Below are 25,824 nucleotides of genomic sequence, written 5' to 3'. Positions count from 1 at the left end.
CCTCCGGGTGACTGTCTGTGAGGAGTGTGGTGTGTTCTCCCTGTGTCTGCGGGGGTTTCCTCCGGGTGACTGTCTGTGAGGAGTGTGGTGTGTGTGGTGTGTTCTCTCTGTGTCTGCGTGGGTTTCCTCCGGGTGACTGTCTGTGAGGAGTGTGGTGTGTTCTCCCTGTGTCTGTGAGGAGTGTGGTGTGTTCTCCCTGTGTCTGCGTGGGTTTCCTTCGGGTGACTGTCTGTGAGGAGTGTGGTGTGTTCTCCCTGTGTCTGCGGGGGTTTCCTCCGGGTGACTGTCTGTGAGGAGTGTGCTCCCTGTATCTGCGTGGGTTTCCTCCATCAAGGGTTACAGACAATGAATGAGTGAGAGATATAATTTATAAACAAATAAATACATTAAATAAAATGTTACCTGCAGGTTAGAAAAAAATAATTCGTATTTTAATTAGGAGAAGATCTTAATTATAATTTTTACATATTTAATTATTTTTATTTTCTTAAGGTGTTACCTATAATCAATTTAGTATTATTTTTGTTGTGGGGTTATATCTACGTTTACATAATTTTCTTTGCGAATTTAATTATTAGTTAGTGTTATTTTACGAGGTGTTTATGTCTTATTTACCGAGTATTATTTCCTGAGTGGTTTACATCAACAAGCCTTTCAGGAACTGCCAGCCGGTAAATCGAAACTCAGGACACGTCCGTGGAACGATAGAACGTGCACCTGTGCAGCACCGTGAGGCGGAGATCTCCCTCGTTTCCTGACCATTACTCGCCGTGTCCAGAATGGCTTCTCAGCAACCTTACTTTCAACCGGTGAGAAATCCAATACACTGGAGTAGGAAGGTAGACAGGTGAAAAGGGAGGACGCCGGACACACAGTAACACGGCTTTAGGAATTACTTTCTCAGCTCCGAGACAAACAACTGCGGTAAAGTTAGTTTCATATTCGACGTTCGTTTGACATTCGGAATTCCGCTTATTTTTCGCCAGTTACTAAACGTATATTCATCGGTACAGTTGCAAATTCCTAATGTAACACAGGAAACCAAAAAAATGACATCCATAACCTTTATTTACTAAACTGTACTTGAGATTAAGCCAGAAACGCAGCCTATTATCACTGTTTTTTACCCCTGCGCCCAGCTGCAGCGTTAGGGACCGTCGCACAATTACTAGAATAAATATAATATAGTGTTTAATGTTAATATCCAAATATTAATCTCTTTCGTTATTGTACCTAATGATGTCACATCAACTTGCAAATGTACACAGTTTTATTCCTTACATACTAAGGCTAATTTTGGTGAAAAATTGTTGTTGTTGTTGTTGTAATTATTATTTATTTATTATTTTAATGATTAATTATTTTTAATGAATAACCAAATAAATATTAAAAGTTATGGGACCAAATGATATCGAAACAACTTAGAACAGTACAGATATTTATTCTTCACACATTACAAGGCTTATTTTGGTGAAAATTTTAATAATTTATTTTATAATGATTAAAGAAAAAAAAAACATATAAATCTATTATTCTCTCACATCGTTGGACCTAATGATGTCAAACCAAAATGTGTGAAGAATAAATATCTGTACTTTTGTAAGTTGTTTTGATATCATTTGGTCCCATAACTTTTAATATTTATTTGGTTATTGAATTCATTAAAAATAAACAAACAAATTAATAATAATAATAATAATAATAATAACAACAACAACAATTTTCACCAAAATTAGCCTTAGTATGTAAGGAATAAAACTGTGTACATTTGCAAGTTGATGTGACATCATTAGGTACAATAACGAAAGAGATTAATATTTGGATATTAGCATTAAACACTATACATTTATTCTAGTAATTGTGCGACGGTCCCTAACGCTGGAGGTCAATGTCAAACGAATGTCGAATATGAAACCAACTTTACCGCAGTTGTCAAACCCGTATCAGAGAACAACGCAGGACACATTGTAAAACGCTTAACGTGGCTCAATGAACTCAAACTTTGTTCTAGGGACAAAATTCATCTCATTTATTGCTCGTAAGTGCTCTCCACTGTTGAAATGATACCTGGGGAAAAAAAAAAAAAAAAAAAAAATATATATATATATATATATATATATTTATATATAATATATATATATATTTTTATATAAAAATATATATCGGTTAAAGATATTACTTGTTAAAATGTATTTATATATTTATTTGTGTACTATCTATGATGTGTAATTGCATTTGTCGTTGTTATATAGCGTACAATATTTATTTATTTATATTTTATATATGCTTCAAATCCATTGTAAATAATAAGTAGAAGTAGACATGAGACAGCACTAGTCCACAACAGATTACACCAGCTTTGATATTTGAGCACGTGTGCTATGATTCTAGTCTTAAATTTCAAATTTCTGCCCCATTAGAGGCTTCCTTTTACAGGATGCATCCAAGGTGGTCTTTACGAAGGGAAGACCATCACTCTGAGCGGCAGAGTCCTTCCAGGAGCCGAAAGGTAACCTACACAGTGCTCGCTCAGTCTGACAGCCTTTCCTTACGCTACATTCACTTGTATTTACTACTGAATATGTTTTCCGCTACTTTGCTACCTGGGGCTCAGCGCTGCAGAAACTGCACTATGTACCTTTTGGCGGAGGGAAGGAAACCAATACCTCACCAACAACCCGCTCTCACAACTATTCGTGATATAGTCAAATATATAGGGGACTGCAATTCGTGACATAGTCGCATATTTCCGACATTTTATGCGACAATATAACGATTATAAGTGAATGGGTAGTTACCATAGAAACACTACGCGACAGTAACACGAAAACTCTTCCTCATTACAGGCGTCATTACTCATAACATAGAAAAAGGCAAATACTTATTCCAACAAAGGCATAAAGTATTTTATTATAATATTTCTCCTAAGTAATGCTTATTTTTGGTGTCCTACTTTAACTTTAACTCTAACAAGAACATTTCTTCCACTTAACGTTATTTTGACTAATTTTCAAAAGGTTAATACTGAAAAAAACATTTCTCTAACCATTGTTTGCTTCGATATTTTAGCAAATAATGAATTAGTAACGTTATATTTTCTATAAATAAAAATTAGACCGTGGTATTAACGGATGGTAATGACGCCTTAATGAGGAAGTGTTGTTGTGTTACTGTCGTATAGGGTGGTGGGGGGTGGACGACTACTGACGTGCAGACTGACCAATTAAATGTTTACAGATAAGGTCATCGACCAATAACGGTAGCGCTACAGTCAGACTGTCCAATCAGAAGATTTTAGGCTACATTACCACGCCCCCTTCTCACTCAAGCGAACCAATCGGAGTAGGGGAGGGCGGGACTAGTTTGTGAACGAACCTTCTCGAAGTTCTATGTAAGCTCTAGAAAAACAAAATCCCGGACGTTTTTTTTATGTCTTAAAAAGAGGACATGTCCGGGTAAAAGAGGACGTCTGGTCACCCTACTGTCGCATAACACGGGGCACGGATATGACGGTTTCTATGGTAATTACCCATTCCCTTATGATTGTGATATTGTCGCATAAAATGTCGAAAATAGGTGTGAGACCGGGTTGTCCCCAATGACTTCAGCACAGTGCTGTAAGAATGAATTAAAGTAGAGGGAGGCCTCGAAGCAAAAAAACCGAAATGTTACCCTTAATGTTCTTCTGAAACAGGGTTAGTACAGAATCTCGGACACATCCACGTCAGTAGGACAGTGTAGTGACAGTGCAGTTCTGTTGCTGCTTTAGCTGCTCATTTGGGTGTTAGAAAATGTCTGCACTGAGATGTAAATAAAGTTTTGTGTTGATGTGAAGCGGTTCCTTGTTTTTACAGTGGTGTTGAAAGTAGTCACAAGGTCTATGCAGGTGTAGCGATTCTTTTCAAACAGAGAAGGTTTTGCCTCAGCCGAAATGCTATACAATAAATGTCTAAAAGTGTAGTACAGTGAATTTAACCAAAGCGTCCTATTTTAATGGCGAAGCTTTTATATATATATAATCCTAAGGTCACCTTACGCGTTGTCAAGTGTGTGCTTGAGGGCTATAATTCCCCACCATTGGGCTGTGTTCCCTGTGATGGAGCTCTGTTCAGAAACCTAAGGCCATATATTGTATATTGTATGGTGTTGATGGTAAAGCAATGGAAAGGTCTTTCTGGGGATGATTTGTCCTCACAAATCAGTGGTTAAATCATCCCCTTTAACTATATGTTGCCTTTTGGACTGTGATGACAGGTTCCATGTGAATTTTCAATGTGGCACCATGGGGTCAGCAGACATAGCCCTCCACTTCAACCCACGCTACAGCTGGAAATCTGGATTCGTGGTGTTAAACACACTGCAGCATTCCTCCTGGGGCACAGAGGAGAGGAGCAGCAACACTCCAATACCCCGAGGGTCCAGCTTCATCCTCACCTTCCTGGTCAACCGCGACTCCTACTCGGTCAGCAAACGGCAGCTACCCTTACAAACACATTTAGATTTCAATGTCTACGTTGTGGGTTAAGGACGGAGTGGGGAGTAGTTACTAGCCCCATTTACTTTAGAGCTGCCGCTAACAGGCCCTTGGAGCTCAGCACACTTGGAGGAGCACCAACTACCATAATTTATTATGTAGATGTTAACCTTACAGGGGCGGCACGGTGGTGCAGCAGGTAGTGTCGCAGTCACACAATACCAGGGACCTGGAGGTTGTGGGTTCGATTCCCGCTCCGGGTGACTGTCTGTGAGGAGTGTGGTGTGTTCTCCCTGTGTCTGCGTGGGTTTCCTCCGGGTGACTGTCTGTGAGGAGTGTGGTGTGTTCTCCCTGTGTCTGCGTGGGTTTCCTCCGGGTGACTGTCTGTGAGGAGTTTGGTGTGTTCTCCCTGTGTCTGCTTGGGTTTCCTCCGGGTGACTGTCTGTGAGGAGTGTGGTGTGTTCTCCCTGTGTCTGCGTGGGTTTCCTCCGGGCGACTGTCTGTGAGGAGCGTGGTGTGTTCTCCCTGTGTCTGCTTGGGTTTCCTCCTGGTGACTGTCTGTGAGGAGTGTGGTGTGTTCTCCCTGTGTCTGCGTGGGTTTCCTCCGGGTGACTGTCTGTGAGGACTGTGGTGTGTTCTCCCTGTGTCTGCGTGGGTTTCCTCCAGGTGACTGTCTTTGAGGAGTGTGGTGTGTTCTCCCTGTGTCTGCGTGGGTTTCCTCCAGGTGACTGTCTGTGAGGAGTGTGTTGTGTTTTCCCTGTGTCTGTGTGGGTTTCCTCCGGGGGCTCCGGTTTCCTCTCACAGTCCAAAAACACACGTTGGTAGGTGGATTGGTGACTCAAAAAGTGTCTGTGTGTGTAAGTGAATGTGTGTGTGTGTGTGTGTGTGTGTGTGTCTTTGTTGCCCTGTGAAGGACTGGCGCCTCCTCCAGGGTGTATTCCTGCCAGTGATTCCAGGTAGGCTCTGGACCCACCGCGACCCTGAACTTTACAGGTTACAGATAATGAATGAATGTTAACCGTACACTCTCAGTATAGTTTTCTTGTGTGTGTATGTGTATCAGGTGATTGTTAATGGCGTCCATTTCATGGAGTACCTGCACCGTCTCCCTGTGTCCCGTGTGAATTCGATCTCTGTGGACGGAGGTGTGGAGATTGAGTCTATTGCTTTCCAGAACCCAGCTGTAAGTATCTACGTTTAGTGGGTAACACCACAAATTGCTCTGTACGATGCCTGCTCGGGTAAACACACCGAGACTGTCTGCAAAATGCGGTAAATGTAAACATATACCTTTAATCTTGAAGTGCTGTAACCCCTGTAAATGTGATGTTCTCCATCTATAGACTCCGTGTGTCCAGCAGCTTGGCTTTGTTCAGCAGGTAGGTGTTTTACTGTACATTTATATACATATAATATTTGCCAGATTGAGGTTTCTCAATTCGTTTTAACATGACCTCACTCAACTCAAAACACTGTAGTGTGTCACAGGTATTTAGTATAGTTAGATATTTGTGCACACATCTACTTTATTAGCAGGGAAAGAGGGGCAAAAGCAGAGCAGGTGGAAGAAATTCTTGGACCCAGCAAAAGCAGTACCATGCAGGTCTGAGCCAGGTGGGTATACACCGACTTTAACACCACACAGGGCTTTAATGGGTGTCCAACTTTGTAAAATACTGCTCTTAAGATATTTACAAAAATAAAACTCTACTTAGCGGCACGGTGGTGCAGCAGGCAGGTGTCGCAGTCACACAGCTCCAGGGACCTGGAGGTTGTGGGTTCGATTCCCGCTCCGGGTGATTGTCTGTGAGGAGTGTGGTGTGTTCTCCCTGTGTCTGCGTGGGTTTCCTCCGGGTGATTTGTCTGTGAGGAGTGTGGTGTGTTCTCTCTGTGTCTGCATGGGTTTCCTCCAGGTGATTATCTGTGAGGAGTGTGGTGTGTTCTCCCTGTGTCTGCGTGGGTTTCCTCCGGGTGCTCCGGTTTCCTCCCACAGTCCAAAAACACACGTTGGTAGGTGGATTGGCGACTCAAAAGTGTCCGTAGGTTTGAGTGAATGTGTGTGTGTCTGTGTTGCCCTGTGAAGGACTGGCGCCCCCTCCAGGGTGTGTTCCCGCTTTGCGCCCAATGATTCCAGGTAGGCTCTGGACCTACCGTGACCCTGAAATGGATAAGGGTTACAGCTAATGAATGAATGAATGAAAAACTCTACGTAGAACACTAGTGTTCAGTTCCCCGCTCAGGTAAACACACCACAGTGTACTAATAATATAAATAAATGTCCTTCCGCAAGAGCCTTAAGAGCACGTTCTCCTGCCTCTGTAACTCTGGATTCATCCTTAATCTGCACTACTGTGTTATGTATACACTGTAGGTGCTGTTGTAAATGGAAAAATGAATGGGTTCTTTGCTTTTATAGAAGAAAAACTATATTTAAACTTTTTTGACCAGTCTCAAACTTTTGCACACGATAGTTCTGTATTTTAGCGCATTGTACTGATGAGTGTAGGCAGGGGGACCCACACATGCAGTTTCGACGTGTAAAGCACTACAAGGTTTGTTTAATTCAGAGATGCCCAAAATGTGGCATCCATTTTGTTTGGTTTCTTTTGACTGGCTACTAAAAACCTCCTTCTGTTTTCTTTTCTGCAGGCGCCTCCTCCGTACAGTCCTCCACCGACTTATGTAAGAACTACACGTCCAATAATCCACTGCAAATAATCTGGGCTGTACATGGGATCTGCTCAGAGATGTAGAGCTCTTAAAGCCATGTTTAATGTGTGATTAATATCTTTATTGGTAACATGTCCCTTGTCTGTACATAGGACTATGATTGTAAGTAAGAAGGTAAATACACTAGAGGTTGGTTTAACTTTGTTGTTTTTATGTCTCCACAGCCGATGCCGTATAAAACAATTATGCAGGGTGGACTTTACTCTGGAAGAACAATCATCGTCCAGGGTTTTGTGAACCACGATGCAGACAGGTGCTTACAGTCCACAGGTTATCACCTCAGGTCCTTAAACTAAGACAGTCTCATGTATTTCTCCTGAATTTCTACTGAAATACAAAGCACCTAAAGCAGGCAGAGCTGGAGCAGGCAGATTTCAATTCCCCCTGTTTTTTTTGTGATTATGGTGTAATGTGTTGGAGGGAAACATCCTGAAATGTCTTTTATTTTTAGGTTCTGCATCAACCTGCGCTATAACTCTGGCGTTGCTTTCCACTTCAACCCTCGCTTCAATGAAAACGTGGTGGTCCGCAACAGCCTGCTTCAGGACAGCTGGGGTCCTGAGGAGAGGACAGGGGGCATGCCCTTCTACAGAGGCCAGCCCTTCATGGTACAGGAGACTAATCATCTGCTAATAGTTCTTGCTCTGAAAAACAACCACATGCTCTGAAGGACTTAGGCTTCATTCAATTCAGCTCTGTTTAGTTCCACTGACTTCACTATAGGGACTATATTCCTTAAATACTCTGCTGTGTTATGCTCTGGTGTGTTCTCCCTGTGTCTGCATGGGTTTCCTCCTGGTGACTGTCTGTGAGGAGTGTGGTGTGTTCTCCCTGTGTCTGCGTGGGTTTCCTCCGGGTGACTGTCTGTGAGGAGTGTGGTGTGTTCTCCCTGTGTCTGTGTGGGTTTCCTCCTGGTGACTGTCTGTGAGGAGTGTGGTGTGTTCTCCCTGTGTCTGCATGGGTTTCCTCCTGGTGACTGTCTGTGAGGAGTGTGGTGTGTTCTCCCTGTGTCTGTGTGGGTTTCCTCCGGGTGACTGTCTGTGAGGAGTGTGGTGTGTTCTCCCTGTGTCTGTGTGGGTTTCCTCCGGGTGACTGTCTGTGAGGAGTGTGGTGTGTTCTCCCTGTGTCTGTGTGGGTTTCCTCCGGGTGACTGTCTGTGAGGAGTGTGGTGTGTTCTCCCTGTGTCTGTGTGGGTTTCCTCCGGGTGACTGTCTGTGAGGAGTGTGGTGTGTTCTCCCTGTGTCTGCGTGGGTTTCCTCGCATGCTCCAAAAACACATGTTGGTAGTTGGATTGGCAACTCAAAAGTGTCCGTAGGTGTGAGTGAATGTGTGAGTGTATATGTCACCCTGTGAAGGACTGGCGCCCCCTCCAGGGTGTGTTCCCGCCTTGCATCCTAAGTGATTCCATGTAGGCTCTGGACCCACAGTTGAAAAAGCGGTTACAGATAATGAATGAATTAATGAATTAATTAATGATTCATTACGTGTGTGGGCCACATGGGCCTGTTTGTCTTGGCTTTTATCTACATCTCAATATGTGTTTCAGGTGTCCATCATCTGTGACACTCAGTGCTTCAGGATCATGATCAGCGGCGCCCAAATGTTCACCTACAATCACCGTTACTTCCTTCTACAGCAGATCGACATCCTGGAGGTGGAGGGCAATGTCAGCCTCTCGTGTGTGTCGGTGTGAAGACTGGGGGGCGATTGATTTATTACTTCCTTTTTTTAAACTCTTGATTCAGAACAGTGACTATGTCCCTGGTCACATTAAACACAGATCATATAATATATATATTTTTAAAGACAAATTTCTTGTACTCTGCAATATTCAGTGGAAATCTAACAACTTCGACACATATCTAAAATGCCTTCTGATGTTTGGTGACATCACTATGGACTAGTTGGGGAGGGGGGGTATAATCTTAACCCAAAAAAGTCATCTTTGAAATCAAGAAACACCACTGTACCAACCACTCACAGACTTCGGAGAAGAATCCACCACCTTAAAAAACACCTGAACAACAGCAGTTCAGTGTTTAGTTTCTGGATGAAGTAAAAAACAGAAGTTTATAAATCATCTGTCGCCCTGGTAAACCTCCTCAGTGATTGGTCCTTCAGTTGTTAACTGCCATGGCCTCTAGGGGGCAGGGTTGAGCCTGTATTGTTATACTACTGTACTTTAGTGCTGTTGTGCTTTCATTTTAAATACGGAATATCGTTATTTAACAGACTACATTATTAAATGCAGAATGTTATTTAGTAACAACAAGTTAGGAACCATAAACACTTAAAATAAATGCAGATGTTAAGGTCAAATCTGGGGCAATTGAAAGAACAGTTAATTATGGAATGTAATAATTACAATAATAATCAATACATATTAACAAATATAATAAAAAAACCTGCATCATTCAGTTCTGATTGTTTTACCCCTTATTGCCACCTGCTTATTTCTAAATGTAGAGTGAACGCATTTGTAATGTGTATTGTCCTACCCCATAAAACATAATCCAAACAGTGATTACATGACAAAGAAAGTATGCAGAGCAACAGCTACATTACAGTCTGTTATTATTGCTTAATCAAACTACTGCCCAATAATACGGTACTGATACCTGCTACTGTTCTAACAACTACACTTATTAATAACTGATTTAATTACACTATTAATTACTACATTAATTTTACATTACTTTAGATTACTACACAGTTCAAGACTATGGTGTGTGTAGCCCTTTACTCTTCTCAAGTAATGCTCGTTATTGTGCAGTGTACTGACAACCCTCTATCCCCTGTGCTGTGTCTGGACCTCTGTCCATGTTTTCTGTTCAAAACACAGCAACAAGTCTGTCTTTCTGCCTCCGAGTCATCTTCCCAGCATTCTTCACTTTATTGAATTGAATTCATTTCTGAGCATGTGATTTGTCAATGACCTCAGAGGAAAGACATGAATGGCAATAAAAAGGAAAAGAATCACAAACATTGTCTAAAGTACGATCAGGAAAAAAAAAAGGAAAATAAGCCACACATCTAGATTTTTTGTGAAAATAGAAGAAACTGAACTTCGGTCTGACGTTGTAAGGCTGTAGTGAGTTAACTGTAACAAGTGATTAAGGGTAAGGCCCTACTTCTGACACCAACATGGTGTTTTGTTTGCATCAATGGAGAAAGCTATGCCATTTATTTACACTCCACTAAAAAAACAACAGATATCAGGGCAGTCCCTTACTGGGATGACTGCAAGAAATGCTGACTTCTGTTATATATAGCCTAGCCCCCCTTGACTCCCCACCCACAGGGGAACCATGATACTGTCCCCACACCTTAGTACGTTGTGGCAACCTTAGGGTGACCAGACGTCCTCTTTTACCCGGACATGTCCTCTTTTTTAGACTTAAAAAAAAATGTCCGGGCGGAATTTCACAAACGTCCGGCATTTTGTTTTTCTAGAGCTTACATGGAACTTCGAGAAGTTTCCTTCACAAACTAGTCCCGCCCTCCCCTACTCCGATTGGTTCGCTTGAGTGAGAAGGGGACGTGGTGAAGCAGCCTAAAATCTTCTGATTGGACGGTCTGACTGTAGAGCTACCGTTATTGGTCGATAACCTTCTCTGTAAACACTTAATTGGTCAGTCTGCACGTCAGTTGTCCTTGTTTACGTCAGGCAAAGCTCCTGTACCCACCCTCATCTCGAGCAGCTATGCCGAAACGTAAATGTAAGTTCTCGGATGAATTTAAAAAGAAATTACCATGTTTTGTGTAGCAAATAAAGGTGTAAAGGACCTAAGAGCACACATAGGTTCAGCTAAGAATACAACCCCCCCCCCTCCACTACACCACACTTTATTGAGCTGTGGCCAGCTATTATATTTAAGTCAAAAAAACAAGTCTACAAAGAATGTTTATTGCTCTACATGAAGTTAGCAAGACTTGAAATAAAATGAGGAATAGTGCGCACACACTACTGCTCCCACACTTAAGTTGTGGCCACTCATTATTCTAAATAAGGACACGTCCACCCAGATATAATTCAGGTGAAATTTTGCTTTTCTGAAAGATGGGTAGATTACCATGAAGGACCAGGACCAGCACTAGCACTCACACATACACGCTTACAGAACACGCATGCGCAGTCTCTCTCCTCCTCTCAGCCGCCTCATTACTGGTGAGGAGGATTCAAACTTCCGCCAGTGTCATGGCGGCGTGGTAGTGTTTCGGATGAAAAAAAAGAGCAAATAACAACCCGCCCCCCTCCTCGCGGCCCTGGAGACAGACTCCGAGATCTAACGCGTGTCCGAAGGCAGAAAATAGGGGGGCATTCGCGGAAAAGGGGGTGAAATGGCGGCGCATAAACCCGCCGAATGGGTTCAGGCCGTTATTAACAGATTCGACGAGCAGGTAAGAAAAAAGCGTAGCGGTGACCAGCGGGGAAAATGTCTCTGTTTTTCTGCTAAAACAGCTGCGGTGCATGCAAAGCGACCCTGTCGGGATGTAGTTAAGACGCTTAGGGGTGTGTTCGGTCTCAAAAAATCCATGTTTTACAGGATGGTTTGGCTGAATTTCTCCTTCTTCCAATCTATCCGTTCCACCTTAAATGCTGCAACAGATACATTGAGGGACAGTGGGCGCTTGAATGTAACTGCTGCAGCTTTTAAGGTGGAACGGATAAATTCAAACAAGAAGCCAGTTTCAGCCTTAAAAAAGAAAACAGCACTGGGGATATTTCCAGCACTAATTCAACGTCAAATTTGGAGGCCAACCACACAAACAGAAGACGAGATAGACCTTTATTGATTTTATATTCTCCTTCATCAAATCTGAGGAACCAGAGCTAGTTTAACGTAATAACACAACCACTTAGCTTCACGCAGAGCTTTAAAATAGACACTTGCAGGCAACAAGCTGCTTTTAAACCCTTCATTGGACTGTCATCCTTGATGACAAGCGACTAAACACAATGGTTTGATCGTGGTCAGTGGGTTTAGACCAGGTCTGTGGTCTCTTCTGACTGAGCCAAGTGATGGTCAGCATCAACAAAACACAGTGGATATAAATTCTAATTTGTGGAAGAACTTGATGGTAGAAGATTGTAGTTTGTGACCACAACTTAGTAGCTAAGTTGTGGGAATAAGGAAATTAAGTCAAAACCAGAACTTTGAAAGAGTTAATTGCTTAATAACATACAGAAATAAGATACATGTGTGAGTAGGTGAAGGAACAAGATCCATATGATCGATATAGTAAGATGTGGGAATAAGATAGTTAAATTGTAACTACACCTTAATAAGGTTTGGCTATGGGATAAGTACTTAGTAAGGTGAAGGAACTAGATAGCTGTTTTATAGCAAGATGTGAGTACACAATAATTATCTTGTGGCCACAGTTTGTTTAAGATTGATTGTTAAGCTATTTCTACACTGAGTAAGACACTGGTTTGAGACAATTAAATCTCATAACTAGGTCTGTAATGATGCAGATGATTAATATTGGGTTATTTTGTCTTTTGACCTTAAAGCAAGATGTTATTTTTATAAGCAGATTATTTTGTTAGAGCTAAACGATTGGAGAAAATGAGTCGATTATCTATTAATAATATTGTTATTATCATCTTGTGAATGCTGGGTTCCCATGAATCTGTACAGAGGTACACTGGCTGCTTGGTTCAAGTCTGTCCTGACTATAGACGTCTATTGCTTTTGTTAATTAGCTGCTCATTGATTTCCCTGTACTTTCTGTCTTTTGAGCGCTGTCCAGCGTAATGCTCCAAATATTATTGTCAGTACTGATACTGCTGTATCAGCTTGGTGTTTAACCTGTAAAGGATACTTCAAAAGGGATGAACATCAGTGATATCATTAATAAAGCTTGATTTTTGATTTATGATTTTGTTTACATTTTCATCTTGATCAAAGCATCAACACAAGACCCGTAATAGACACATCACTGACTACGACCGACCTTATACATGCAGAGTTTACATTAAACTACTAAGAATTACAATCTCACATCTTTTAAAATGGCAAATTGCTGTAAGCTCACCTGTAGTTTATAAAGAGGGCTATAATTGTTTGTTATAGTTACAGTTTTGTCCTGATCAGATTGAACCTTGCACACACCACCACTTTCTTTTCCAAGCAGTTTCATGTTTTAAAATGAAGTGAACAGTGAGAAAACAAGCATGTGTTTTCAGTGATTTGTATTTTACATTTTAATAATTGTTTTGGCCCACACTGTCTTGTCCCACAGGCAGACACAAGCCTCCAGGACTTAAACCCAGTTTGGGAAACTGGTGAATACAGTGTGTTTCAGTAGCGTTAAATAAATGTTATAAAATTATTCATTCATTCATTATCTATAACCGCTTATCTAATTCAGGGTCGCGGTGGGTCCAGAGCCTACCTGGAATCATTGGGCGCAAGGCAGGAATACACCCTGGAGGGGGCGCCAGTCCTTCACAGGGCAACACTCACACATTCACTCACACACTCACACCTACGGACACTCTGGAGTCACCAATCCACCTACCAATGTGTGTTTTTGGACCATGGGAGGAAACCGGAGCACCCGGAGGAAACCCACGTAGACACAGGGAGAACACACCAAACTCCTCACAGACAGTCACCTGGAGGAAACCCACGCAGACACAGAGAGAACACACCACACTCCTCACAGACAGTCACCCGAAGGAAACCCACGCAGACACAGGGAGAACACACCACACTCCTCACAGACAGTCACCCGGAGGAAACCCACGCAGACACAGGGAGACACACCACACTCCTCACAGACATTCACCCGGAGGAAACCCACGCAGACACAGGGAGAACACACCACACTCCTCACAGACAGTCACCCGGAGGAAACCCACGCAGACACAGGGAGAACACACCACACTCCTCACAGACAGTCACCCGGAGGAAACCCACGCAGACACAGGGAGAACACACCACACTCCTCACAGACAGTCACCCGGAGGAAACCCACGCAGACACAGGGAGAACACACCACACTCCTCACAGACAGTCACCCGGAGGAAACCCACGCAGACACAGGGAGAACACTCCACACAGACAGTCACCCGGAGGAAACCCATGCAGACACAGGGAGAACACACCACACTCTTCACCGACAGTCACCCGGAGGAAACCCACGCAGACACAGGTAGAACACACCACACTCCTCACAGACAGTCACCCGGAGGAAACCCACACAGACACAGGGAGAACACACCAAACTCCTCACAGACAGTCACCGAGAGGAAACCCACGCAGACACAGAGAGAACACACCACACTCCTCACAGACAGTCACCCGGAGGAAACCCACGCAGACACAGGGAGAACACACCAAACTCCTCACAGACAGTCACCCGGAGGAAACCCACGCAGACACAGGGAGAACACACCACACTCCTCACAGACAGTTACCCGGAGGAAACCCACGCAGACACAGGGAGAACACACCAAACTCCTCACTGACAGTCACCCGGAGGAAACCCACGCAGACACAGGGAGAACACGCCAACTCCTCACAGACAGTTACCCGGAGGAAACCCACGCAGACACAGGGAGGACACACCACACTCCTCACAGTCACCCGGAGGAAACCCACGCAGACACAGGGAGAACACACCACACTCCCATGGGTATTTAAAAATCAGGGATATAAATCTACATTATCATGCCTGTAACGAAAGTTAGTATTGTTGTTTGATGTACCTTCGATCATCAGAAAACTAGAAATTTGAGTTGGACCACGTTTAGGGACCATGAATGAATATGCCTTCAAATTGGGCGCAGCGTTGGGTGACAGTTATTGCTTTTGCTTCATATGCCCACATAGTAACGTTTTGGTGGAACTTGTCTGGTCACAGTGACTCTGTGGGCTTGCTGTTAAGCCTCCTCAGTGTTTAATTAAATTAATTAGCTTTAATGTTTCTGCAGTCCATGAGGAGTAGGATGATGGGATAGGGTTGAAAGTTATGGGACGTCTGAAGGCAGGATTGACCTTTGTGTGACTGTATTACACACCAGACCTTGCCAGGGTGTGGCTTATTAAACTTTAATGAAAGTTTAATACAGATTAGAAGCATGGCTTACTTTTCTAAGCTCCAGATAATCACAAAATAGGATTGTGTCTGCATTTCTGCAGCAAAAAACAGCTTTATACAGCATGTGTACTCTTATATTTCTAGGACTTATGCGTTGTGTGTGTTAACGGAGATTGGAATCATTCCAGTTTACATCTTTGTGGTTTAAACATTGGTTAAGACTCTGCAGGAATGCAGCTGAAAGTCTGTAGTTGTTTGCTTGTTACTAGTAAACCAATATCCAGAAAGAGTTAAAGAATAGCATGCATTGTGTCTGTGTAAATTCCAGGTGTCGTCCTGACAGATTTCACTGTGTAGTCTGGACGCTTGAGGCTGTGTTGTGTATAGAAACTAAGGCTCGACCGCTGTATTGGCTGAATGATACTACCACTGATAACGCACTAGAAATGATATACTGACTGACGCTCGATACACAAGGGAATAGAGATCTGAGATCTTAAGGTCAAGGATCAAGCCCTACAGCAGGGTTCTCCGTGTTCAGAGCGGCTGGTTTCAGCTCCTGTTCCTTTAAATGATGCCGCTCGCTGTTCACCCGGACCCTGAGCGCACAGCAGCGAGGAGCAGAAGCTCTGCCTTTTAGACGTTTTCTCTCGGTCCTCTCTTCCCTCTCTCACATAAGCACAGCTCCAGTGCTGTGATTGTGAATGTTCATGTTGAAAGGCGTTCTGGTAGTCAGCCCTTGTTTTCACTTTACCATTGAAATGTTCATGTTTGTGCCTGGTGTGCTGTGACCTGGAAGACCAAGCTCAACGGAGTGGGGAGCTCTTCTAAGAGGACTTCATTAATAACTGGATGCAGTGTCTGGGCCAGATGTGGAAGGTGGTGTGTGTTCTCTCCCCCCCACCCCCCCACCCCCCCACTGATGTGTTTTAGCGTTCCACTCGAAGGGGTCCACTCTTGTCTCGCCTGCTCCCCCCCACGAGTGGCTTCTGCCAAAGTGCTCAGAAGGAAAGGGGCTTGTCCGTGACCTAAAGGGAATTTTGAACTGCCCCTGTGAAACAAAGTGCCCCTGTGTCTGCTGGCCTGGCATGAATATGGATGTTAACAAGCTGAGTGTCTGTGAGAGAAAGAGAGAGCGTCTGCGTGTGTTCATGCCTTAGAACCTCCGGTCCCGAGATTTTAATTTCCATTTTCTCCTCCTAGTGTTCGGGGCACTTGGCGAACTCTCTTCCTCTGTTTAGGGTCAGGGAGGTCACCGTGTTTTTAAACGTTTGATTATATTGATGCGTATGTGCACCTTTAAATCAGACGAACTCCACTCTTGCCACTTCTCCTTTGGCAGCCGGGCTGAACCCTGCAGCACTGGGCGGAATGGAAGGGGACTCCCACCTTAAACAGATGTCGGCAGTCCCAACATCCTCCCTCTGGGTTAATTCATTATAAGCTGAATACATGGTGGTAAAGAAGCGCGATGGCTACTTTTCACACTGTATGTGAGTGTTTGTGTGTGTGAGTATGTCTGTGGGCTGCTGCAGGTGTTCATCGGCCGCCTGAAGGGGTGCAGCCCTGCGCCAAAGACTTCTTTGTTCCTGGGCCTGTGTGTGCATGTCTATGTGTGTGTTAAGGGCCAGGGCCTCAGATCGTCCTGCCGGCCCCAGCTCTTTCCCGTGGACGTCTCTATCCACTAGGACAGCTGCTCACACTCGCTGGCTCAAGGATGCCACTGGGTTTAGCTATCTCGGAATTAACCAACCAGTGCTAGAGAGTACAAGAATAGAGAAGTACTCACAGATGATCAAATCCTGATTTATTGCTGAAGCCTCCATTTTAATCAAAAGTTTTGCCACTAATACATAGTCTTTACATTGCTTTTTTCCCCAGCTTCCGGTGAAGGTCGGGCAACAGAACACTCACACCAAAGTCAGCACAGAGCACAACAGGGAATGTCTGATAAACATCTCCAAGTACAAGTTCTCTCTGGTCATCAGCGGCCTCACCAACATACTGAAGAATGTGAACAATATGGTGGGTGGACTCTACTTCCTTTTCGAGCTTATGGGTTGGTTGTATATATGTTGTTTTTTTGTTTTTTGGAGTGTGGGGGGGTGGTGTATTTCTTCGTCTCATCAGTTTGAGAGTTGTTCATGATATGGTGGCTTTCCAGCAGCGTTACCCAGCAACGCATGATGCAAATACATCACTGGGAATGTTCTCAACCGCCAATTAGGGCTGGATGTTTAATCGATGTCAGTATATATCACAGTATATAATGTTTCAATAAACTCTTTCACTGACTGACATTCGTTACTCTGCCGTTTTAAAGTTAGTTTAAAAATATTAATATTGACAAAGCCAAGAGGTTTGATTGATTGATTGATGCAGCATTAAAGCTACAGCCAAATAAGAGAGTGATGCCACATTTCTTGTTTGTTTTTGGCAGTTTTTCTGTGTTTATATCGATATCAGAATGATATCTTACTGACTGAAATTAAGAAATACACTGTGGTATCAGTTTTGGACCTATCGTCCAACGCTGACTGCTGGGCACTGATCTAGAGGCTAATAAGTATCACTGTGGAACAATCAGCTGTCTTTAAACCACAGAGTTCATTCTAGAGGTTACACCGGATGTGGTCATTATGTATTTAGTTTCATCTGTAGTGTTCCCTGTAGCTGTGGCCGACTGTACGTCCCTCTGTTCTTGTGTTTATCCGTCTCTCTTCCCCTCTTTCAGAGAATATTCGGGGACATGGCAGAGAAGAACCTCTATCTCTCCCAGCTGATCATCCTGGACACACTGGAGAAGTGCCTTGCGGGGGTGAGCTGCTCTTCCTTCCTTTCCAGTTCTCTCTCTTTCTGCCTCTTTCCTCCTCTCTTTTTTCTCTCATCTTTGTTCCACACTATTCTCTCTCTCTGTCTCTGTCTCTCTCTCTCTCTCTCTCTCTCTCTCTCTCTGTCTGCCTCTTTTCTCCTCTCTTTCCTCTCATTCGTCCTCCTTTCTCACACTTACTCCCTCCTTTTCTTTCTTTGTTTCCCACTGTTCCCTCTCTCTCTCCCTCGCTGTCTCGCTCTCTCTGTCTGCATCTTTTCTGCTCTCTTTTGTCTCATCTTTGTTCCACATTATTTTCTCTCTCTCTCTCTCTCTCTCTCTCTCTCTCTCTCTCTCTTCTCCTCTTTCCTCTCATTCATCCTCCTTTCTCACTTACTCCCTCCTTTTCTTTCTTTGTTCCCCAATGTTCCCTCTCTCTGTCTCTGTCTCTCTCTCTCTCTCTCTCTCTCTCTCTCTCTCTCTCTCTCTCTCTCTCTGTGTGTGTCTCTCTCTCTCTGTCTCTCTCTCTGTCTCTCTCTCTCTCTCTCTCTCTCTCTCTCTCTCTCTCTCTCTCTTTTATTTTCTGTCTGACTTCCTCCCTCCCCGGAGATGCGCTGCATCTGCCAGCTGAAGTAGATGAGTTTTGCAGGTGTTTCCTGGTCTTGCCATTTGTCTCCAGTGGGACTGCCCCGGCTCCCTCAGCATTAACGCTGCTCTGGACGTGCTGTTTCAGTGTCCATCTTGTTGCCAGCCCTTCAGCGAAAGTTCCTTCTGAGAATTCCACTCTAGAGCTGTTCGTTTGTCTCTTAAAGGATGTTTTACTGCAGCTTTGGTGAAGGGACACAAACGCTGACAGACCTTTTTGACCAGTAACTGATCGTTCTCGTTCGGAGAAATGATTGACCAGTGAACTCCTGTTCGGATCGGTGGGGCTTCAGCTTGTTCGTGTAAACATCCTGAGACTTGCTATTGTCTGAAGTAAAAGCCTGACCAGTATATTGACCATACAAACTGTGTGCTGAAATAGCTCGGCTAAAGTAACCTCTGTCAACTTCAATCACAGTTAGCTTCCAGTTCAAAACCATTCCTGAATTCAAATGAAAAACTCAGAGGAATGGTTGTTTGTTGGAGGTAAAATTAATTGTTTGACACATGTAAAAGTGAAATGCACTTTAATAATTAATGCAATTATAAATGTACAATGAAATTTGAACCCATCTGAGGCAGTGAACACCAACACAGAGAGCAGTGGGCAGCCACCTTAGGGGTTAGGTGCCTTGCAACATGGCAGTTCAGCCATGGGAGGAGAAATACGAATATTCCTTCACTCCCCAGTCACTTTTATGATCAATAAAAATCATTTGCAAGTTTTAAAATCAGTGAAACTAAAGGTGCTACCAGTGCATTGAGTCAGAACAATGTTTCTTTGCTGGTGAAAAAGATGGGATCTGGATTAAGTCGTAAATTCGGGTCGTGGTCTTATTCGCCTTGAGCCTTTGGCTGTTGTAAAGCTGTTTGGAGACGGTAGAGAAGCTTGATCTTGGGCTCAGATGTGGTGTACATGTTCAGCTACATCAGGTAGAAGCATTAAGCTGGAAAATGTTTAAGAATCCCAGGTCGGAGCTTTTAGCGCAACCCAATTTATGACATTTCTTTTCCCCAAGGCTGCGGAAGATGGGAATGTGCTGTATGTAAACCCATACTGACGCTTCAAAAGCACCGGACCTGGCCACAGTGTTCCACAGTCTGCAAACCAAGGATGTGGGAGCGCAGCTAAAACATAATATGATTTCTCTGGTAGTCACGTTTGTCTTGTCTACACGTGGGTGGTGTAGTTGCATACGTTGAAATCTCAATTTGAAGCAAAGTCGTTTTCAAGTAGCTGCCGTTTTTCTTTAGCTACTTTACCCCTTTCCCACAAAGAAACGTCAGTGATGTGATGTCAGAATTGTAGCCGGTTTCGGCGCCTGTTCCTTTAAATGATAATGAGCTGTTCGCTATTCACCCCGCCCCCGAGCGCACATCAGTGAGGAGCAAGGAGTGAGCGCTGGTTTTTAGCCGTTTTTGCTCAGTTCTCTTTCTTCCTCGTTCTTGGTTTCTACGTTTTTACTCAGGACTTTTACGGAACTGTGATTGGAGAAGGTCAGCCGAGGAGGTGGGATAGTTCAAAATCCCTGTGCGCTACAAAAGAAGCAACACAAACACAGGAAAACCTACCCTATCGTAGTTACAGTAAATTTGTGTTAGGCAGCATTTAAAGGAACCCTATGTCATATTTTTAGCTTACAATTACAGCTTCAAAATGATGATATGTTGTCATGCTTCACCGGTCCTGTGTCAGAGCCTCTGTCATTGCTACTCTGAGCTTAGCACTGCAGAAACTGCACTATGTAACTTTTGGAGGAGGGTAGGACACTACATCCCGTCCCCACTGATTGCAGCACTGTGTTGTAAAATTAGAATACACTAGGGGGAGCCCCAGGAGCAGAAAACACAAATCTTACCTAGAGTTCCTTTAAATGTCTGTGGTTACATCAGAAACTGACATGGAATTCATGGAAGTTTATAGAAATCCTTTAAGCTGTTGATGTTTCATTTCCGTTGGGTGTTGCGGACAGTCACCCGGAGGAAACCCACGCAGACACAGGGAGAACACACCACACTCCTCACAGACAGTCACCCGGAGGAAACCCACGCAGACACAGGGAGAACACACCACACTCCTCACAGACAGTCACCCGGAGGAAACCCACGCAGACACAGGGAGAACACACCACACTCCTCACAGACAGTCACCCGGAGGAAACCCACGCAGACACAGGGAGAACACACCACACTCCTCACAGACAGTCACCCGGAGGAAACCCATGCAGACACAGGGAGAACACACCACACTCCTCACAGACACCCGTATTCATTTTCATACAGGTGGACATTCCTTGTGTGTGTTCTCATGCCTTCACTTGTCACATCTTGAAGCCTGTTGGTGCCCTCATCCTTTTTGGTTTGGAGCTCGCGTTCCCTCCCTTTGGCTCCACTTTTTGTAGGCTTTAAATAACTTCACCGTCTCGTTCGGTCGCTAAAAATACCCAAAGCACACAAACCGGGCCAGTGTTTGTTTCTGCCGCTGCTCAGATGCCACAGTGCTGTTTGGTCCTCAGCTTTATTCATGGAAGACTAGGAGAAAGTTAACGTGACTGAAGCCTGACTGTTCTCTCACTCTCCTACTCTTTCCTTTTGTGTCTTTTGCTCTTTCACGTCGTCACTCACACTTTGTACTAAAGGAAAACCAACTTGTGAATGAGAATGGTGAATGGATCCCACTTGTACTGTATACCGTATTAATTATTGATTATGAGTTATGAGACATGGAACAGTGTATGCTTCATACTGCGTACTGTGAGCTATTTATTCACCAGTGTTCACTGGTGTTCCTGGGTGAGTGTGTGTGTGGTGCCCTGTGATGGACTGGCGCCCTCTCCAGCACGTGTTCTTGCCTTGCACCCAGTGATTCTGTGTAGGCTCTGGACTCACTGCGACCCTACACTAGACGAAGTGGTTATTGAAGATAAATTAATGAATGAATGCTTAAGGAAAACCAGTGTTGCAAGGGCTTTCTGTCTTTTCACTCATTTGTGTATTTTATATATGTATATTTTACCCATTCTAGCCTTGCTGTCTGTTTTTATTGTTGTCGAAATAGATCGGACTGAGCTTAAACTGAGCATACTTTTGTGTCTTTATCTTCAGCAACAGAAGGACTGCATGCGACTGGATGAAACCATGCTTGTTAAACAGCTGCTACCGGAGATCTGTCACTTCATCCACACGTACAGGGAAGGGAACCAGTATGCAGCCGAACTGCGTAACTCTGCCTCCGGGGTGCTTTTCTCACTTAGTTGCAACAACTTCAACGCCGTCTTCAGCCGCATCTCCACCAGGTACACAAGCATTGTTTGTTCAGCCCGACCCACGGGTGACAGATAGCTATTTTACAACTCTGAGGTCAAAGGTTACCATCTCAGACTCTAACCAATATCGTCGTTTACGGTTAACCTGCTTGGAAGAGGACAATAAACACCTAGTGCTGTTATGATTCCTAAGAGATGTCCAATGATGGGGTAGAAAGCGACACTCGGTTGTACGTTTTTAGTGGATTTATAATATTTACACCAATAGATTGAGCTCATAAACTGCATGTAGATGTGTCAGACCAGACAGTGTGAGTGTGTGTCGCCCTGTGAAGGACTGGCGCCCCCTCCAGGGTGTTTCCCGCCTTGCGCCCAGGGATTGCGATTAGGCTCCGGACACATGCGCATTAGGTCACTTGCTTGTCTGGACGTTTTGACCGATATTTCTCCAGATCAACCCACGTTTTGTACCATATGAGAAGCTTTTTCATCTTAACATCTGTCAAACATACACTTGTTATCTGTATTGAGGTCAAAGTTCTGGTTTTGAATGGGGCTTCCATGGCTTATATGGAAGTATACCTACTGTTTACGGCTAATGTTTTGATGCTGTAAGTTAATCTGAACCTGATCGTCCATCCGTACAGGTTACAGGAGCTGACGGTATGTTCAGAGGACGCCGTGGACGTTCACGATATTGAGCTCATCCGGTACATCAATGTGGACTGTTCCAAACTCAAAAGACTCCTACAAGGTTTGAGATTGTAATTTTGAAAAGATCCTAGCATGTAAAGAACTACTGACGCGAATGTGATTTCTTATGTTTGAAAAAAATGCCTCTCTTGCAGAAACTGTGTTTAAATTTAAAGCCCTGAAAAAGCCAGCCCAACTGAGTGTGATCTGCAGCCTGGAAAAGGTACGTTTCTGTCCTGCCTCCTTGATGAAACAAGCGGGATTAATTCAGTGCTCACTGCTGCTCTCCAGTGGGAGCTCCAAGCAGGACAAATAAAGGTCCAGTCAATTTCTTTATCAGCATCAAGTCTCTTTCTCGCTCTCTCTTTCTCTTTCTCTCGCTCTCTCTTTCCCGCTCTTTCTCTCTCTCGCTCTTTCTCTCGCTCTCTTTCTCTCTCTCTCTCGCTCTCTTTCGCTCTTTCGCTCTCTCTCTCTTTCTCTCGCTCTCTCTCTCGCTCTCTCTCTCTTTCTCTCGCTCTCTTTCTCTCGCTCTTTCTCTCTTTCTCTCTCGCTCTTTCTCTCGCTCTCTTTCTCTTGCTCTCTCTCTCTCTCTCTATCTCTCTCTCTCACGTTTTCACAGGCATTCTGGAACTGGGTGGAGAACTACCCAGATGAGTTCACTATGCTGTACCAGAGACCCCAGACAGATATGGCTGGTGAGAGACTGGGCTGCTTTAAAATTGCTTTGCTTTGATTTCACTATGTTTCGTCCTTGAAAACAGTTGCCACCTGTATTTACCCGTGTAATCGTGTGTCTTAGACTGTGCAGAGAAGCTGTTTGACCTGGTGGACAGTTTTGCTGAGAGTGCGAAGAGGAAGGCTGCCGTCTGGCCACTGCAGATCATCCTCCTCATCCTCTGTCCCAACATCACACAGGAACTGTCCCGAGAGCCAGTGGAGGAGACCAAGGTTAACAAGGTAGACACACACACACACACACACACACACACACACACACACACACACTCTTGTTGGATCAGTTAGCGCTTGGATATTAACAGCTTTCTCTGTTAATTTAGAAACTGTTTCTGGAGAACCTGAGGAAAGCTCTGGCAGGACATGGAGGCAGCAAGCAACTGACAGAGAGTGCAGCGATCGCTTGTGTCAAACTGTGTAAAGCCTCTACCTACATCAACTGGGAGGACCACTCCGTCATCTTCCTCCTGGTCCAGTCCATTGTTGTGGATTTGAAGGTCTGTGCTCTGTCCCACGTTTACAGCACAAATAAAAGAATCGTACTTTACAAAAATATGAGGGTCTCACTGTGAATGTTCAAAATGGTCCTAAAACCAAAATAAATTTTATGTAAACAAGCGCTGCTACCCAGACTACTGCAGACTAGTACATTCATTCATTCATTATCTGTAAGCGCTTATCCAGTTCAGGGTCGCGGTGGGTCCAGAGCCTACCTGGAATCACTGGGTGCAAGGCAGGAACACACCCTGGAGGGGGCGCCAGTCCTTCACAGGGCAACACAGACACACGCATTCACTCACACACTCACACTTACGGACACTTTTGAGTCGCCAATCCACCTACCAACGTGTGTTTTTGGACTGTGGGAGGAAACTGGAGCACCCGGAGAAAACCCACGCAGACACAAGGAGAACACACCACACTCCTCACGGACAGTCACCCGGAGGAAACCCATGCAGACACGGAGAACACACCACACTCCTCACAGACAGTCACCCGGAGGAAACCCACGCAGACACAGGGAGAACACACCACACTCCTCACAGACAGTCACCCGGAGGAAACCCACGCAGACACAGGGAGAACACACCACACTCCTCACAGACAGTCACCCGGAGGAAACCCACCCAGACACAGGGAGAACACACCACACTCCTCACAGACAGTCACCCGGAGGAAACCCACCCAGACACAGGGAGAACACACCACAATCTTTCACAAATGCAGAGCACAGTGGGAGAAATGCTCTGCGTGCTTTTGGCATGTGACGCTGTCTGTGCAGTGCATGCAGAAGAAACTCTGGAGCATTATTGGTTTCCTCCTCATGTGCGCTGACTGACTTTAGCCTGAGTCTTTATTAGGGTGCTAGCAGGATAATGTCTGCGTTAAATCCAGGACCAATGTTACATGTGTTAGCGTTCACACACATGCATGTAGTTCTGTTTATTTAAAGTAAAGTCACCCAGGAGTGACGGTTGTTTTTACGGTTGTTTTATTTTGACCCGTTCTGCAGGCTCTTTTATTTAACCCGTCCAAGCCGTTCTCCCGAGGTGCAGGCAGCCAGAGCGCAGACGTGGACCTGATGATCGACTGCTTCGTCTCCTGCTTCCGCATCAACCCACACAACAACCAGCACTTTAAGGTCTGGGAACCACTGCCGTCTACAAGTAGCTGGTCTAGACATTCAGTGCATTGTTGAGAAGCCAAGCTTTTTGCACAACAAATTAAAGCAGTAGTTTGACAAAAAGATTTCTGTTTCACTGCCCTTTAAACAGGAATTTGCATTAATATGCTTTTATATTGTCTTTAAATCAGTGCTATAAGTAATAATAATAATATCATTTATCACAATAATTTCTAGGACAATATATCGATCAGACTTACATACCTATTATTATCATTGTGCTTTTTCTTTGTGTTTTGGCAGGTCTGCCTGGCTCCATCTTCACCCCCCACCTTCCACTTCGTCTTGGTGAACTCCCTGCACAGAATCATAACTAATGTGAGTTTTTAGCCTAACACACGACGTCTCTCGTATCTCAACAAGACCTTGATTAACAGTCCTCTGTCCCGCCGCAGTCTCCGTTGGACTGGTGGCCGAAAATCGACGCCGTGTACTGTTACTCGGGTGAGCTCCGCGCCATGTTCACAGAGACACTGGGCCGGATCATACAGGGCTGCAGCACTCACACTCCGCTTCGCATGACTCAGGTGAGAGACGCACACATTCACACACAAACACAGTAGTGCAAAGCATTGTGTGCCCTGGGCTCTACTCTTTCCAACTGGAAAATACAGGGGTGGAAGTAACTGAGCTTAAATTTAGCTGGTGAGACTGTACATGTTTGTAATTTAACACAAAGGAAACAATAAAACTACAGTCTTTCACTGACCTTTTCGGTCTTAAAGGCTAAGCACCA

The 25,824-nt window shown here is 44.3% G+C and overlaps 2 protein-coding genes across 5 annotated transcripts in view; both read left to right on the top strand.

Annotated features, from left to right (window-relative positions):
• Positions 1-681: 681 nt before the first annotated feature.
• On the top strand, positions 682-10,004 carry LOC136674640 (galectin-9-like). Of its 4 annotated transcripts, none has more exons than XM_066650743.1 (10): positions 682-809; positions 2,421-2,509; positions 4,255-4,462; positions 5,538-5,657; positions 5,818-5,853; positions 6,011-6,088; positions 7,124-7,156; positions 7,369-7,457; positions 7,656-7,812; positions 8,751-10,004. In XM_066650743.1, the coding sequence occupies exons 1-10, from the start codon at positions 780-782 to the stop codon at positions 8,895-8,897; spliced, it is 987 nt and encodes a 328-aa protein (XP_066506840.1). In that variant the 5' UTR covers positions 682-779; the 3' UTR covers positions 8,898-10,004. The 4 variants fall into 4 exon arrangements, with proteins under 4 accessions (XP_066506840.1, XP_066506839.1, XP_066506841.1 ...); XM_066650742.1 differs by having other exon boundaries at positions 6,008-6,088; positions 8,751-9,633; XM_066650744.1 differs by lacking the exon at positions 6,011-6,088 and having other exon boundaries at positions 8,751-10,003.
• Positions 10,005-11,408: 1,404 nt separating this feature from the next.
• nf1b (neurofibromin 1b) overlaps positions 11,409-25,824 on the top strand; it is a 64,984-nt gene continuing 50,568 nt past the window's right edge. The window contains exons 1-12 of the mRNA XM_066651684.1: positions 11,409-11,605; positions 17,138-17,281; positions 17,991-18,074; positions 21,816-22,006; positions 22,624-22,730; positions 22,825-22,892; positions 23,289-23,364; positions 23,469-23,626; positions 23,728-23,901; positions 24,918-25,046; positions 25,332-25,406; positions 25,484-25,615. Coding sequence (XP_066507781.1) covers positions 11,546-11,605; positions 17,138-17,281; positions 17,991-18,074; positions 21,816-22,006; positions 22,624-22,730; positions 22,825-22,892; positions 23,289-23,364; positions 23,469-23,626; positions 23,728-23,901; positions 24,918-25,046; positions 25,332-25,406; positions 25,484-25,615 — 1,398 coding nt within the window. The 5' untranslated portion in view covers positions 11,409-11,545. The remainder of the gene's footprint in view (positions 11,606-17,137; positions 17,282-17,990; positions 18,075-21,815; positions 22,007-22,623; positions 22,731-22,824; positions 22,893-23,288; positions 23,365-23,468; positions 23,627-23,727; positions 23,902-24,917; positions 25,047-25,331; positions 25,407-25,483; positions 25,616-25,824) is intronic.

The sequence above is a fragment of the Hoplias malabaricus genome, chromosome 18 (genome assembly GCF_029633855.1).
Source record: "Hoplias malabaricus isolate fHopMal1 chromosome 18, fHopMal1.hap1, whole genome shotgun sequence".
Classification (NCBI taxonomy): domain Eukaryota; kingdom Metazoa; phylum Chordata; class Actinopteri; order Characiformes; family Erythrinidae; genus Hoplias; species Hoplias malabaricus.
The sequence above is the reverse complement of the archived record's forward strand: the minus strand, read 5'-3'. Positions and strand labels throughout refer to the sequence as shown.